Genomic DNA, 16,414 nt, shown 5'->3' on the forward strand with positions numbered 1-16,414 from the left:
GGATTAAATTCAGTGCAAAAGAGAAGCGACTTAATGAAAAAACTCCATCTTAGATTTTACTACGCGCAGTCCTTGTACCAGGCAGGTATTTTCAGCGATGCTTTGCGCGCATTAAAACAAATCAGCGACCACGAGGGACTGCGGGAGTCCTGCCTGCAATTGCAAAGTGCCATACTCTACTCAAGTGAGGACTTTGCGGGCGCACAGAGTATATTGAATCAACGTGGGACTGGCAATGCGGACACACTCAACGATGAGGGTTGCCTACTCTTTCACGCCGACCAATACGAGAATGCTGTGCAACGCTTCTCGAACGCCTTAAAAGTGGGCGGTTTTAATCCGCTAGTGGCTTACAATTTAGCGTTGTCGCACTATCACAAAAAGGAGAAGACGCAAGCCATTGAGTATACTTGTAAGTGAAGTAGAGGGAAGTGCGGGAGGGGCGATGACAAGAAGCTAAATTTAAATTGATTGTTTTGTTGTGTTATTTCCTTCTCTACCGTTTCTTCTTTATCTATTTTCTTCATGTTTTTTATACTGCAAAATCCATTAGCGGAGATTGTGGACCGTGGCATACGCAATCATCCGGAGTTGGGCATTGGCGCACAAATCGATACGGATGGCAGTGCACGCAGTGTGGGAAATCCAATTACCATGGCCATATCCGGCATAACACAAGCGCTGAATTTGAAAGCGGCTATCGAGTATCAGGATGGCAATAGTGGGTAGTTCGTGGAAATGAATCAAGTGGAGATGTTAATTATGTGCTTGTCTTCTACTACACTTTTGCGTATCCCAGCTGATGCCGCACATGATGCGCTTTTAGATTTGCCACCACGTTCTGAGAGTGAGCTAGATCCGGTTACGTTGCATAATATGGCGCTGACTGATCCCAAGGGCGCTGTGGCTGGTTTGCGTAAATTAGCATTCCTACTGCAACTCGGACCGCCCGCCTGTCCGAAGGAGACGTTCGCCAACATTTTATTAATTTGCTGTAAGAACGAGATGTACGAAATGGCAGCGGATATACTAGCGGAGCATACAGATCTGACCTATAAGTATCTGTCGCAGGTAAGGGGGAATAATTGTATTTTATTCTTTTAATTTTCTTTAATTTGAAACGCTCTTTTCTTCTCGCTGAAAACCAGTACCTCTACGAGCTGTTAGATGCCTTGATAACCGCGCAAACTTCCCCGGAATTGGCGGAGAAGAAACTAGGCGTACTAGCGTCTAGCTTGGCTGGTAAGCTACGCAGTCTGGCCGCTAAAGTGCAAGAGATGCGCGGCACTACCGATCAGACGGCACTGCGCAGCGCTTTGCAGGACTACGAGAATGCTTTGGAACTGTAGGCAATTTTATTGATTGATTTTGACGTATCAAGATCTTTTTAAAATGCAACTTTCCCCAGTTATATGCCCGTTGTATTGGCGCGCGCTTGGATTTACTGGCGCGACGATGACTTTGTGGGCGCGGAGCGTGAGTTTCGCGCAAGCGCTGAATTCTGTTCGGAGAACTCTGTATGGCGTCTCAATGCCGGCCATGTGCTCTTCATGCAAGGCGACAAGTACAAGGAGTCGGCTGCCTTCTATGAGCCTATCGTACGCCAGCACAATGATGATGTGAGTAGTTTTCCGTATCAGTTGCAACATTATTTCTTAATAATCTTCAGCTGCTTATAGATAATGTCCGTACCAGCCGCCGTGTTGGCTAATCTGTGCGTCTCCTACATCATGACCTTTCAAAATGAGGAAGCCGAGGAATTGATGCGCAAAGTAGAGAAGGCTGAGGAGTTAAAGGGCAATACGGGCAAGCAGTATCATCATTTGTGTATTGTCAATTTGGTTGTAGGCACCCTTTATTGCGCCAAATCCAATTATGAATTCGGTTTGTCGCGCATCGCACACGCACTCGAGGGTGGTAATGGTGCGCGGCTCTATGCCGATACTTGGCTGCATGTGAAGCGCTGCGTGTTGGGACTGCTGACAGGTATGGCGAAGCAGAATATTATTTTACCATATCCGGCTGTGCAGGAAGTGATGAATTTCTTGAAAACTTGTGAAGGTAAGAAAAATTATTGATAAATTCCAATAAAGAAAAGGCAAGCAAAAAAGGATATTAAGTAAAACAGAAAAAAGGATTTGTTGTAGGTAAATACAAATTGGCAACAACAACAAGTTCTAAGTCATCGCACATTTTTGGTGTGTAAGCAGCTTATTTGTGGGTACGAGTAAAATTTGCGTTTTTCCAGCAGAAAATTTTTGGCTGCTTTGTGCAGCCCAGTAGAAAATCTGTAGTTGAAAAGTTTTAAGCGGTTGGATCCCTAACCGACTCAGCTGCTTTAGTTAAATTACGGATGTCAGCTTGGAAACTGCTATAGATTTTTTGACAAATAGTGATAATTATGCCAAAAAGCAGCCAACTAACTTTAGACTCGACTTTATTTTGACTATAAATATGCCCCAATATTTTGGCGCTTACAATTTGCTAAAGATTTGGCCCAGTCTCTCCTCCAATTTGTGGGTGGCTCTTGATTTTGTTACACGAACGGTGGGACCTAAAGTTTTACCCCACCTCCGGCCGGCAAATGGATTTTACGAAGGTTTACCATTCTTTCTGAAATGTACTAGCCAGAAATGTGATTGCTTTATAAAAAAGAGAACAATTTTGAAATATGAGTGTTTTCACTCTCTAGAAAATAATGTATGCAACCTCACAACGCGGTTTTGCTTTTTGTTGATACTTTAAACGACGATATGGATGTACGTAATTTAAATAAAATGGTTTTGCCTTCTTCCAGTTTACGGCCTCTTCACGCCCGCAAATATTTACACTGCCGCTGATGAAGTGCCCGCAGATCCATTGACCATCGGCTTGGAGGCCCGAAAGCTGCGGTTATTACTTATCAAACTCAGCGAGTATGAACATTGAATTGTCAATATAATAAGGAATTTTTTATGAACTTCTACAAGAACGTTTATTATTTGTATTTATATGTAGTTTCACATAAAATATCAATGTATGTATGTACGAGTATAATTTAACGATTACATTACAAAATATACGTGAAAATTAAAGGATCGATACAAAGTTTTTCGTATGTAAGTGTTAGTAGTGATGAGTTATAAAATATTTTGAGGATCACTTGCAAATAGGTGATCATAAATTTTAATTTAGTTCTGTTCAACTTTTTATTTTTGTGAGTTTTTGCGCGTTTAAAAATGAGATAAGATGACTTTTCCAAATTTCCCTTCCCGCGCCTTTTGTCATTTTGTTTGAATGCTGTGTTTGGTTAATGTGTGAGTTTATTTGCTAAATACTAATTATTGTATGTTTTGTTTATTCACTTATTCGGCGAATAATTTGGTTATATGAACTGCATGCTTGAAGTTGTAATTTTTTTTTATTAACGCCGATTTATTTAATCATCAAGCACTGCCGAGGAGGCCATCTCACTGACACCGCATGTATTATCGCCACGGTACACGCGATAGTACCCTTGTTCGCCCCATTTAGGTCCCCAGGAATTCTTTACAATCCAGTAGGGTAGTGTCTTCTTGAACATTGGATAGTCGGAAACGCCATAACCGACAATAAGAACACCATGGTCGAGATTCTTTTTAGAGCACAATGCTTTCCATGGATGAGAGACGCCACCGCGATAGAATTGCATAGCATTTGCGTTAATACCTGAAATAAAAAAAAAAAACAATATTGGTTTAAAATTTTTGACATACATTTGCTACCGCATTTAAAACAAAATGAGGTAGAATTTGGGAAATATATAAAAAAAATATAATTTTATATATGTAGTAAATATGCATAAAATTTTCAAGCTTTTTAATCTAAATTTTTAAGAAAATTTTGGGCATGCAGTTTAACAGCCCATTTACTACCCTGCCGCCTTTGGTTCACACACTTTGAAATATTTCTGCTTCAAGATTGTATGAAACTTTCATATCGATGGCTGAGTGGAAGATCGACCTATCTCGGCAGCCACTTCAAAAACGCCCTATTTCAGAATTTCATTGAAAAACACCTTATCTCAGAATTTGGTTGAATAACGCCCTATCTCAGAATTCGGTTCAAAAACGCCCTATCTCAAACGAAAATAATTGAAAATAAGCTGAGATAGGGCGTTCTTCAATGAAATTCTGAAGTAGGGTGTTCTTAAATAGTTTTCTGAAATAGAGCGTTGTTCAAAAATTTTCTCAGATAGGGCGTTTTGGAACTGGCTGCCGAGATAGATCGATCTTCCACCAGCCATCGATATGAAGTGCATAAACTAAAGGTGAGCAAGGTAGTATATTTAGTATAATAATGTGGAATTGGGAAGAGACCCAATATTCTCGGTGAAATTTGTCGTTGTTGTTATTTCTGCTGTTGTTGTTGTAGCGGCTGCAACAATCCCGCCCAGATCGGTTAGTCCTTTAATTGTTGTCGTCTAGCTCTACTAGCGGTAGTCCCAGGGACAGGGGAGTCAGTAGGGTGGGATGGGGTTCAGTGGGCATGCGAAGAGATGATGTGAGTCATGGGGCGTCTCTCCGCACACCGAGCATTCGTTTAGAACATCTTCCTTTATTCTGCTCATGTATGAGTTCAACCTGCTGCAATAACCAGAGCGCAGTTGGGCTATTGTGGCCCGAGTCTCCCGAGGCAGGCGAAGTTCTGTCTCGTCCACGTCTGGTGGTTGTGTGCCCAGAACGGCATTCACAGGTCGAGAGTCTACATAACTCGAGACTGCCTTTCTGTGAATGCCGTTATTTATGTTTGATGAACCTCTGGATTTCGCCCGTCAGTTCGTAGAGATGCCTCCTGACGTGCCTGGGCCCTCGCCCTTCTGTAAGCATATGTCTGTTTGGGTAACCACATCTGTGGCTCCCAACTAGAAACTGCTTGCAGAGCATTGTGTTGTGTTGTGTTGTGTGCTCCTTAACGGGGAGCATATGGGCCTCGTCGTGCAGGTGATGTTGCGGCGACATCAAAAGGCATCCTGTCGGTGTCCTGGGTGCCGTGTTCGGGCAGGTCTGCAGCTTCATCCACTGCGTCCTACTGGTTCCTGGCGACCACACAGGCTCTGTATAGTTCAGAAACGGTCGGCCAATTGCCTTGTACGTTGCCAGCAACGTTTCTTTGTCTGTGTCCCAGGTGCTACCGGCTAGCGACTTGAGGACCTTGTTGCGGTTTTGTACTTTGTTGACAATTGCGGTTTTATGCGCCAAGAAGGAGAGCTGACTGTCGAAAGTTACTCCGACGATCTTCGGGTTGTTCACCGTCGGAAATGGTTCGTCATCGACGTGAATTACCAGTTGTAGTCTGACCTCCTTCGTCCAGGTGGTAAACAGTGTGGTTGAGGATTTTGTAGGGAGAGGGTTAAGTACGTACTGTTGGAAAAAAATATAGTACGCAAAAATACTATATTTCTTCAATTATAAATATAAGTATATTCCAGTAATTTACACGAAAAAATGTGTATTAAAATGGATGAACTTTATACTGACATAACAATATTAAATGAAATATTTTTTAAAGTAAAATGTAATTTTGAGTTTATAATCAAAAAAGGTAACATAACTGAAAAAGAATTAAAAAATTTACCATGATTCAATAATACAAGGTTATGTAATTTGTGACAGCTAAAATTTGACACTCCTTTAACTAGATTTGTATTTTGGAAGTAGGAGAAAGGGGAAGAATACGATCGCCTTTTGCGAAAACGGTAGTTGAAAGGTACTACAAAAAGTACGCAAAGTATACAATTAGAAGTAAAAAGTGTATTATTAATTTATGCGAATTTGCAATATATTTGGTGTATTAATGGAAATACTAAACAATACATAAAAATATGCATTTTTGATTTCAGTTATTCGTCATTTCCTGGAAGAAATCTAGAATACCGGCCGTTCAGCTATGCAAAAACGAAAGATTCAGATCAATAGAACTTTTTATGCTCATTTCAACCATGCCAAAATTATTTGGCGCAAGTGAAAAATGAAGACATTCTAGAAGGTTAAATTTCAGTTTTTAGATTTTTTTAAATATTAATATCTTATAGTTATATATAAGCAGACACGTGCTTGCAGCAGAGCCCTCGGCTAGGCACGTCGTTAGGCAACTATACGAACTGACGGACGAAGTCCAGAGGTTCATAAAACAACCTATGGGCACGACATTCACAGGAAGTCCGCCTCGACTTTCACCGACTCTCGGCCTGTGAATGCCGCGGCAGAGCTTTGGCTGCCTCGGAAGACTCGCACCATAATAGCCCAACTTCGCTCTGGCTACTGTAGTAGGTCAAATTCGTACCTGAGATCCAGATGTGCCCAACCAGTTCTCGGAATGCGGATAGACATCCCAAGACTCGAGACATCTCTTTTCATGCTCCCTAAACTCTTCTTGTGTCTCCTGTTAGTTGAGCTTGGCGACAACTATTGAGGGCAGGGCTAAGTAGCTGCTACAACAACAGCAACAAACCCAGTACGGGAAACTTATCATAAATAACTTTACTTTTGACTCCTTCAAACACGATGTTTTTTGGGGGTCTACCAGTACCCATTTGGCACTCACGGGAACGTACTGAATTCTGAAAACAATTTGTGTAATAAATAGATTGCGCAGAATTCATGGTTGTGGTAACTCTCTGGGTGAACATTGGTAAAAAAACAAATAAATGAATAATATAGACCGCATAACCTATCGCCTCGACAGATCAAAAGGAAAGGCAGTGACTGTGACAAAATAGTTTAATCCCTTTTTTTCCTAAAAACGAGTTTGAAACCTCAGCAATTGTCTACTGTTAACCACTTCTTGTTTTTTCACATAGGCGTAAGTGCTTTCGCCAGAATTGGAGACTTATCATTTATAATCCATCCTTCTATTTGAAGGGCAAGCATAGGTTAACATTACATATACCTATTATACGGTTCCGGAAGTACACAAAATTGTATCAACGTTTTTTTTTTTACTAAACTACCCAAATCTTGTTCTGTGTCGCATTCATATTCCCGCGAGCAGCACTATGTTGGGTTTGAAGATCCTAGGAAGTCCATTGCTCTTCGTTGATCGACCAAAGTAAAAGCCATATTGTGCACTTGCTTAGATTAGTCAACCTGTTGTTCCTCATCTTTTATCATAGCTATTTTACCCGCCACTAGTATGCTTCCTTATTTCCAGGTGCCGCGAGACCTATTTAGGGTATCTATGCAGATTTACGACGAGATATCGAAAATACTGTAGCCGTGTTCTTCATGATCTTGCATGATTTGCAGTCATTTTTATTGCTTCGAACTCAGTTTGAAACGTATTTCGATATTTTTGAAGGGTGTATGATTGGGGTGGTGTGGTCTCTACATGCCGGACATGGAGATATCGGGATCGAATTTACATAGATAGGTAGCTGTTTAGGCGGCTACAATATATGGGCTGTAGTTGTTGTTGCGAGAGTGGCCAAATCTCTATCAATGCCGTTGATCACTCGTCGATACGTCGTGTGTGTGTGTGTTGTAGCAGCATACAAGTTCCCCAAAGAGTTTTCGGAGAGTCGGGTCCACTGGTTGGTTGATGTAAGTCTGGACCGCGTCCATATACTCCGTCTAGCTATCGTCAAGTGATGCACCACCAACGAACACCATTTATTTTTTTATATATATACATAGATAACTGATTATTATAACAAGTACCCTCATTATCCGCTTCTATTTATAATCTTCTTTCCTATTCAATTTCAAATAAAAATAACATTAGCAACAATACCTACCAATCGACACAGGTCCATTGGTAATCAGCCACTGTGCTATGGCCGACTCATTCTTGGGCAAATCAACGCCACCCTTCACTTTGACATGCGCCATTGACTTGTTGAATTGGCACTGGTCCTTGTGTCCTTCATACGGATATTCGGATTCCAACTCCAAACCGCCAATATGCTGTATCGCTCTAAAGTTTGAAACAAAAAATATTTAATTGACATTCGAAAGCAGCCACATAGCTAGATATCTATCTATTCGTCACAAGACACACACTTACTCATAAGCATTATCCATTAGACCACCATTGCATGCCGAATCGGTGGTGTCGCAATCAAGCAACTCCTGCTCCGAGTATTCTTCCAATTTGCCCGTCTTCACTGCATGCAAGCCCTCCACATTGCCCGTTACACTGAATGCCCAACACGAACCGCACATTCCTTGATTCTTCACCTTCGAAATAACACCCTTCTCTCGCCAATCGAACTCCTTTGGCAACTCCACATTGGGAACCATAGCAAGTGCATTCTTGCTTGGCTTATCCACTGAACGTTGCCACAGACCGGTGCGTTGTTTGTATTCGGTGCTAGTCAAGTCAGCAAATTCAGTTATGCCATACTTGGCGCTACCTGGTAAAACAGAAGAGTACAGAGAATGGGAAAATAAAAAAATCGTGAAAAGAGTGAATGCGAGGAAATGAAATTTAATGATAGCGTACGTTTGTAGCAGAGGAAGTAAAACTTTTGCTTCCCGCTCATATACACAACCGCGCACAAACCAACGTACACAAAAAATACCATAAACCATATGTACACTTACCCATCTCATTACGATTCAATTCTTGGATAGTTTGCAAATTTTGTTTGAAAATTCTCAAGCGCATTTGATGCTCCATTGCAGTGTGATAGCGACGATTGTACTTAATTTGGAATTTGCTGAACAAATGTTCGGTTTTGTCCAAGCTGTGATGATTGCGTTTCTTGTGTGTCTTCTTTTCCAGATGCTCAACAGAGCGGCTGTGACGACGTTTCACCAAATCTTTATTGGGACACTTAAAGGTCACTTCAATGCCATTGGGCAGCCATGGCTGTGACCATATTTTGACATTGCAACGTATTTTCTCACCGTTCTCCTCAATGAGCTCAGCATCTATTTTGGTTAAAGTGCCCGAAACGACCTGGGTGGTGGCGGAAAATATTTGCGAAATTCTGTAATTGGAAAGCAAATGGGCGGGTGGGGTTAAGTTTGAGCTTATGTTTATGTATGTGGTTGTATCTGCAAACTTTTGGCCAACAATTTTGGATTCTGTACTATTATCTCGGCCTACAAAATAAATTCGATTAAGGAGAATTGATTCATAGATTTTGAGTCGAAATTTAAAATTTCTCTCTAAGCTTACAAAACCTGTCAGAAATGTATGTACACTAGGGTGGTCCTTAAAAAATTAAATTAACGATTTTTTTCAGTCTTACCCCCTCAAACGGTAATACCACGGCCACAGATATCAAATATAAATTTTGGTTCCGATTGGAGACGGTTTAGGCGTATCGCAGAGGGGGCGAGTCCTCTATAGAGACTCAAAAAATTAAAACTAATTTAAGGCGTGGGTATTAAATTAAAAATATTTTTTCTCATTTAATTCCCAAAATCGGTTCTACTAAAGTCGCGGGTATCACTTATAAATTTTGGTCCTGATTGGAGTCGGTTAAGACGTCTTCATAGGGTAGTCTGAACTTTGACCCCTGTGCGACACGCCCCAACCGACTTCAATCGGGACCAAAATTAATTATGTGATATCTTCGACTATAGAACCATCGACGTAGGGTTTGAGGCTAAGGAAATCTGATGCAAAAATTGGCATACTACATTTAAGGACCACCCTAATGTACATACTTATAAAAAATCAGTACTGATTTTCCATCGGAAATATAAAATTTATTATATTTTAAGAATTTCGCCAAAATATTCCGGCAAAATATTGAAATTTACGTGATTAGTTTTAAAAATATTTTTTCTAAAAAATTAGCTCAAATGATCGAAGAGCTTAAGCGTAAAATTTATATATAATAATGTTAAAATATTTTATCAACGAAATCAAAATAATGAGATTTTTAGGGTTATTTTGAAATCGGTCTAGCTCACGTACAAAAATCTTAATATTTTTCCGAATCAATTTTTGTCAGAAGTCTTAAATTGAATATGTAAGTTTCATAATTCGGGTGGAGAACTCGAAACATTTTTTAGTGATGCAACCTAATTTTCACATTCATTTCAATCAAAGTTTTGAGGTTTTCGAGGCAGTTTCTAACTTACAAAATTCTCCTATTGTTTTGTGAAAAGTTCATCATACAAATTTCTTAGGGTGGTCCTTAAAATATCAACATCTAAATTGTGTATAGGGCCACTCTTTTGATTTGAACTACGTTCAAAACCCAGACAAATTTCATAATTTTAAACATATTTTTATGAGTTTGAAAAAATTTATTTATTTTTTTAATCAAAAAAATTCGACAAAATTTTGACTTGAAATCTGATAAATTTGACATATTATTGAAACTTATTTACATAAATTCATTCATTCGCTAAGTTATAGCTGGCCAGAACCAAAATTTTGTAGAAGTTTTGCTATTTAAAACCGAAGTGAATTTTTTCTAGACTTGGTAGCGACTCTTTTTTTAATTGTGAAAATTTCGCCGAAATCGTTATTTTGAACGCAGATCGAAATAAGGGTGTGCCCCATAATGTTGCTATTTTTAAGGGCCACTCTAAGGTTTCTGTTCGTAGAAAAACATACCTGTAATTCGGACCATCATCACCGGAACTCAATTTATCGAGTGAAGCCTGCAAACGTTGCTCGGCATCCTTGTTTTCCAAATTGCTAGCACCACCAGCTAGACCGCTACTACGCTTGGCGCGAGCATGAGTCTGTGTAAAATAAAAATATATATATATAAAATTGAATTGATTACAAATAATAAATATACTATTTATGTTTGTATGTGAAAAATATGTTTTAAGTTTATAGAAAATACTGCATTCTAATCGACTACTTTTGCTATATCCAGGATTACGATATATTTTAATGCTTTTCTGATTTTTAGATTTCTTATTATGAGTGTTTAGCAAAACCTTTTAAGTGTGAATTTTTTAATTATTAAGCTTTGTGGAAATTTCCGGGTTATCGCTTCCTTTTTAGCTTGCTTCTGATATTTTTTTAATACAAACTTACTATTCCCCTTGCGTTTATTTAGTATGCAGATTCATGCATCTAATGTGTTGAGTTCCGAGTATTTACGCTTTTGGCAAAAAAAATTGCAAATTTGTAGTTCATTAGTCACAACTCGTTGGACTGCTGGCTATATGGATGTACTCATGGCCAACAATAATTTGCTGACAGCCGGCAATTAATCACATACAGTTGTTGAATCACAGCAGCTTAATGAAAACAAATGGTTGTTGATAATTTTGGCTATGAGATCTGATCATTGTTTTGTTATTCTATTCACATATGAAAAAGATATAAGCAAATATTAAAAAAAAAAATTCAATGAAATATATTTAATGGCGAAAAACAAATAAAGTAAACCATATAGAGAGTTAATTTCGATTTGGCTAATGTACATAAGCAGCCTTTCTGAAATACTGCCCAACTGAAAATAAACGATCTCACATTGCCTACATAATTGGCATGGCTCCCAGTTTTTCAGTATATCTTCAGCCTGAATTCCACTAGGCATTAAATGAAACAAATTTTAATGACAAAGTTTGATATTAAAAAATATCTGTACCATTACTTTAAGAAAAGTTGTCATTTAATCCATTTCCACATGCCACTCTTAAAATGGCACATATTTTTTGGCATTTCAATACCTAGTGGAAATTTGGTATAAGTTAGATTTTTAAAAATAATAATTCAAGCATTTGTTCTTCTTAGCAGCGTTTTCACTTCGTTTGACTTAACTCCTTTTAACTTAACTTTATTTTATATATTTTATTGAAAATCACAGTGAAAACGGCCATTAAGCGCACAGATCTCCTGGGGTCTCAAATAAGGGTCTCTAAAAAGAGTGTATTACCCCCCGAGTGTACTTCCACCTTGGAAATGCTTAAAATAAAATAGCCAGCCACTTGAAATCTGCTTAAAACGTATAAAACGTAGAGTATAGGGGACATCTGGGTAGTATAACATAGACCCCTGCTTCGACGCCATGGTCCGTCTTCCACTTAACCTTGAACAACGAAGTCTCTTTCACTGGGAAGGTAGAGTAGTTTGTTTACTACGATGTACCATAATAGAGGGAGGAGCATCGTTTCGTTGCTCGAAATCTGACTCTTTCCTGTCCTAGAATAGATGCAATGGTTCTGAATTAACGGAGGCTTGCTATCCAACGGCATCAGGCAACGTCGACCCTCTGCGCCGGACGTGCACATTCTGTGTCGACCGTGAAAGCACCATCAGATTGCAGGTAGCAATCTACCATCAACTCTTTATTATCCATGGAATTCTGAATTTTCCTTGTGAGACTCTGAAGGCCATAGATGGTAGATTTCAATATAGGGATGCCGTGTGTTTAATTAAGGGGGTTTAAACGATTAAATTTTTAATTTATTTCAAATGCAGTATTCGGCTCTATCCAGAAAATAAACCATTTCTATTCCACTGAGGTCTATATTGTCCACCCCTTAAAGAGCCGCTTTGCAAATACCAGATGTCTTTGCTTTCCAACCGACGCGATGATAGTGAGATGATGCTGGAATCAAAGTTTTCAAAGTTTGACGTTTGTTACTTTTACTTACATACTTTCGTTGTAGAAGAAAAATTAATTTCATTCAGAAAAAATTATAACATGCTGATTTCTCTTTTAATACGGACGGTCAAACGTCATTTTTGATATATGGTTTGTTTACAATTTTTGCTTAGAATCGAACGTAAAATTCGAGTATGCCAAACACTTTTTTCGAAGTTAAATACCTCGTCCTACTATACATACATATTTAGCTTCCAGTAGCTATTTTTTCATCAAAATTACGCCGACTATGAACGGCGATTGAATTTTTATAAGAAGCTGTTTTTCATGGCACAATACACTGGGAGGTTTGTCAAAGCCTGCCGAGAGACGACCGTTATTCGAAAAACTATTTTATGTTTAATTTTTTTTAATGTCAGAAACTGGCCTCGACTAGTCCCTACGGAATGGTAGTGTACACTGCTAACCACTACACCACATCGGCCGCTAAATCGTTAGTTATTTTACTTGCTTTTTTTGTTTTGATACTCTCGATATGCTCGTATGACTCGATAACTACTTGAAATTGCTCGTGAGTATGGCGATACTTGAAGTTGTATCGAGAATTCGGTTGCCCGCTTTCCCGGGTATCGAAGTATTCGAGAATGTTCGAGCAGAAATCGATAGGCTTAGTTTTTAGTAGAAAGACCACCTTGGCGATATATCGGACCATTCCATTCTATTAAGGTAGCGGAAAGTTCCTCACAAATAGCAAGTCCTAAGCAGCGGTATGAAAAAGGGCCACATATGGGTATGGAGATGGGCAGATTTCCTCTGCTCCAGGTGCTTTGAAGGGCGCCAAGACATGTATAGCCCACCTTAATTTTTTCACTCGCTGTAAGGTCCGTGATTCCCATACAGAAGTGGAAAACTCACTTTTTTCATCAGTTTCGTCATTCATGCGTATTATAATATGAAAAGATTTTAACAGTAAAGGCCAGTATGCAGCTCTCAAGAAAAACAAAAACGCCATATTAAATAACGCAAAAGAAATGGCTAAGAAATTTTCTTGGGTCAAATTTCCTTAAGAAATTTGCTACGCTTTCTACAACGGTTTTCTAAAGTTTTTTTTTGTGAAAAAAGAGCACAAGGCAACACATGTTTGCAACGGAAATATATGCCCGTTCCATTATTTCTTGATAAAAGAGTGAGGCAACAGGCTGTGAAGTATCAGATGTCGAAACTCCTTGGACACACACACACGAAATAATGGCAATATTTTTCTTGACCATTTTCTTGAGAGCTGCATACTGGCATGTAATATGAAGTATGTCTATAGAAACTACAAAAAGTTTTCTGTAAGAAGCAAACATAAATTCAATTGATTTAAGTAAAGCTACAAATAAATAAAGGCTTATAAAAACTGGCACGACAGCTTAGCGAACGCAATAAATCTCGAAACAGACAATGACTGATTGAGTCACCTTGCTAAAATTAATGCAACTCGGCAGTTAATAACAATGAAGTTTGTTGTAGAAAATTTTTTGCCTAACAAATTATCCGAGACTAAAAAATTTTTCAATCAGTTTTCAGACATTCAAACATACTGTACCATATTCCCATGAATCAATAATAAAAGGTTTGCTTAGAAAACAGTTTTCTCGTAGCAAGGCACTGTGTGTGTGTGTGTGTGCAACCTTTTGTAAGGGAGTTTCAAAACTCGAATGTCACTAATGAGCAAACCTTTAATTATTGAATCATTCGATTTTTTTTATATTTTTTTTTTTGCGAAAATTTTTTGGTGACGCCTACATACATATCTGTGGACTTTTGAAAAAACAACTTCTGTCGAGTGAGGTCATTTTCTCTTCAAAGCAGTAATTCATTGAGCTATCGAATGATATTTTTGTGTTTAGTCATTAAAAGGAGTGGTGCAAGATGATATCTTAATGAAAGTTAAATAAAAATTTAAAATTTTTAAAAGGAGGTTTCTTATAATTGTCTCTAAATTCCAGCCTACAGAAAGCACAGAGGTTGTTTTGTCAAAAGTCCACACATACATATGTATATGTACATTAGAGTGGTCGAAAAAAAATTTTCCCGAGATAGGGTTAGGGGCACCTTCAAAATATTTTGTCTTGCTGAAAGAGGTGCTGGTACCAAAGTTCACGTTTCTAAGTATAAATTTAGAAGATGCCCATGATGCTTATATTTTACTCTAGAATTATTGGGTACATACATATATTAATGAAACAATTGGTTAAGCAACCTAAGAACATTTCAAATTTAAATTATCTAAAAAAAAAATATCGCAAGCTTCAGTTGTCATGCCAACAGTAGCTTTTTATAGAAATCAGAAATATTTTTGCCAGTTTCACAGCGATCCATTAGCGTACTTGACGGTCATTGAGCACCCTGGAGGCATGGACAAGGAAAACATGTGATGAAGCGACTCTTGGAGTTTTCGAGAGAAAGATTCTGCGCAAGATTTATGGACATTTGCGCGTTAGCGATGGCAAATATCACAGACGATTTAACGATGAGCGTAGTTCAGCGAATTAAAATTCAGCGGCTCCTCTGGCTAGGTTATGTCGCTGGAATGGACAGAAACGCTCCATCTCTGAAAGTATTCAACGCGACCCGCGATGCTGGTAACAGAGGAAGAGGAAGACCTACTCCTCGTTGGAAGGACCCAGTGGCTTCACTTAGCATTTCCAATTGGCATCAGTTGGCACAGAAGACAAATGACAGGCGGCGGAGTGACTTTTGTAGTCTAGTTTTAGACAAGTTCGTTGAGTACCAGTCGAAAGCTACAATTTCTGTTTTAAATAATTATCAGATTCCAACCGGTTAACTAATGGTACATTTTCGGAAATTGACCGGCCTATTACGGCAGGGTTTCTATAAATGTGCATACATACTGATATATCTGCGTACCAAAACAAAGAACCCATTGACGTTTTATAGCTTTGATGTTTTGAGAATTTACGAACAGCGGTACTTAGTGCATAATTGAACATAAAAACAAGAAACAATCAAATAAACTACACGCACGATAAAAACAAGTAAATAAACAACACACGCCTACTCACATGTACGAGTATGAGTATGTCTTTACATTTACACGACAGCATAGGTCCTTGTTATGTTCGGTATGTTCACGGTTGCAAGCAACAAAGACATTTTAAAACTACATGGAATTAAAATTAAATTGCAATTGCAGTAGGAGGCTAAATAGTACATCCATACGTGGATGTGGATTCACATTTCGCCCGCCTACAGTAGTTCCAGAAGTGGCATAAAGACAAATTTTAAATAACAACATTTTTAGCTAAATCAAAACCATAGGTGCGGATTGAGTATAAAAACCATCTTGTTGGATAAAGTTGGATTAAATTCCTTTATCGAACGAGTGCACCTATGCAGTATTCATTAAAGGAGTTCGCACTCTCTAACAGAACTGTTGGGAGCAAAGTGGAGTAATTCCACGCAGATACCACGTAGGGGCGAGGGCGTTCTCTTGCCAGCACTGGCGTGCTAAACGATGTCTTGGAGGAGCCGGAAAGGAAGAATTATCGTCCACGCTGACGACGTGGCACTTTTAGTCGGAGGGAAATTTCTGGACACCCCGCAGGATATTAGGCAATGGTACTTAAACTTAGTCATAAACTGGTCTGCTAGTGCGAACTTGCTATTAATTCTAGAAAAACAGAAATCATCGTTGTTCTCTCTGAAAGGATCAAGTCTCTGGGCGTCAACATTGACAGAAAACTGAGATGGCGCCTCTCTCCCAAGATAATTTATTCGCTATATAAACCTGTCATAGCCGCCTTTGTTAGTATGTTAGGACCGCTCCATACCATTTTATGATGCCTTTTATCAAACTAAGTAGTACACAAAAATTCAATTCTAAATACTTTCCATTAAGTTACGATCCGGTAAATA

At 38.8% G+C, this 16,414-nt stretch overlaps 2 protein-coding genes across 3 annotated transcripts in view; one reads left to right on the top strand and one right to left on the bottom strand.

Annotated features, from left to right (window-relative positions):
- The window catches only part of LOC118745699 (tetratricopeptide repeat protein 30 homolog), a 5,676-nt gene extending 2,602 nt beyond the window's left edge, over positions 1 to 3,074 (top strand). The window contains exons 3-9 of the mRNA XM_036479302.1: positions 54 to 412; positions 554 to 721; positions 800 to 1,071; positions 1,149 to 1,345; positions 1,409 to 1,619; positions 1,680 to 2,061; positions 2,798 to 3,074. Of these exons, the coding sequence (XP_036335195.1) occupies positions 54 to 412; positions 554 to 721; positions 800 to 1,071; positions 1,149 to 1,345; positions 1,409 to 1,619; positions 1,680 to 2,061; positions 2,798 to 2,928 (1,720 nt within the window). The 3' untranslated portion in view covers positions 2,929 to 3,074. The remainder of the gene's footprint in view (positions 1 to 53; positions 413 to 553; positions 722 to 799; positions 1,072 to 1,148; positions 1,346 to 1,408; positions 1,620 to 1,679; positions 2,062 to 2,797) is intronic.
- Positions 3,075 to 3,185: 111 nt separating this feature from the next.
- The window catches only part of LOC118745691 (putative cysteine proteinase CG12163), a 73,125-nt gene continuing 59,896 nt past the window's right edge, over positions 3,186 to 16,414 (bottom strand). For both annotated transcript variants that reach the window (XM_036479282.1, XM_036479289.1), the window contains 5 exons: positions 10,537 to 10,667; positions 8,562 to 8,950; positions 8,023 to 8,371; positions 7,754 to 7,932; positions 3,186 to 3,687 (listed from right to left, as the gene is read on the bottom strand). In XM_036479282.1, the coding sequence (XP_036335175.1) occupies positions 3,419 to 3,687; positions 7,754 to 7,932; positions 8,023 to 8,371; positions 8,562 to 8,950; positions 10,537 to 10,667 (1,317 nt within the window). In that variant the 3' untranslated portion in view covers positions 3,186 to 3,418. The remainder of the gene's footprint in view (positions 3,688 to 7,753; positions 7,933 to 8,022; positions 8,372 to 8,561; positions 8,951 to 10,536; positions 10,668 to 16,414) is intronic.

Source organism: Rhagoletis pomonella, unplaced genomic scaffold, assembly GCF_013731165.1.
Source record: "Rhagoletis pomonella isolate Grant_MI unplaced genomic scaffold, Rhpom_1.0 Rhpom_scaffold_00001, whole genome shotgun sequence".
NCBI lineage: Eukaryota > Metazoa > Arthropoda > Insecta > Diptera > Tephritidae > Rhagoletis > Rhagoletis pomonella.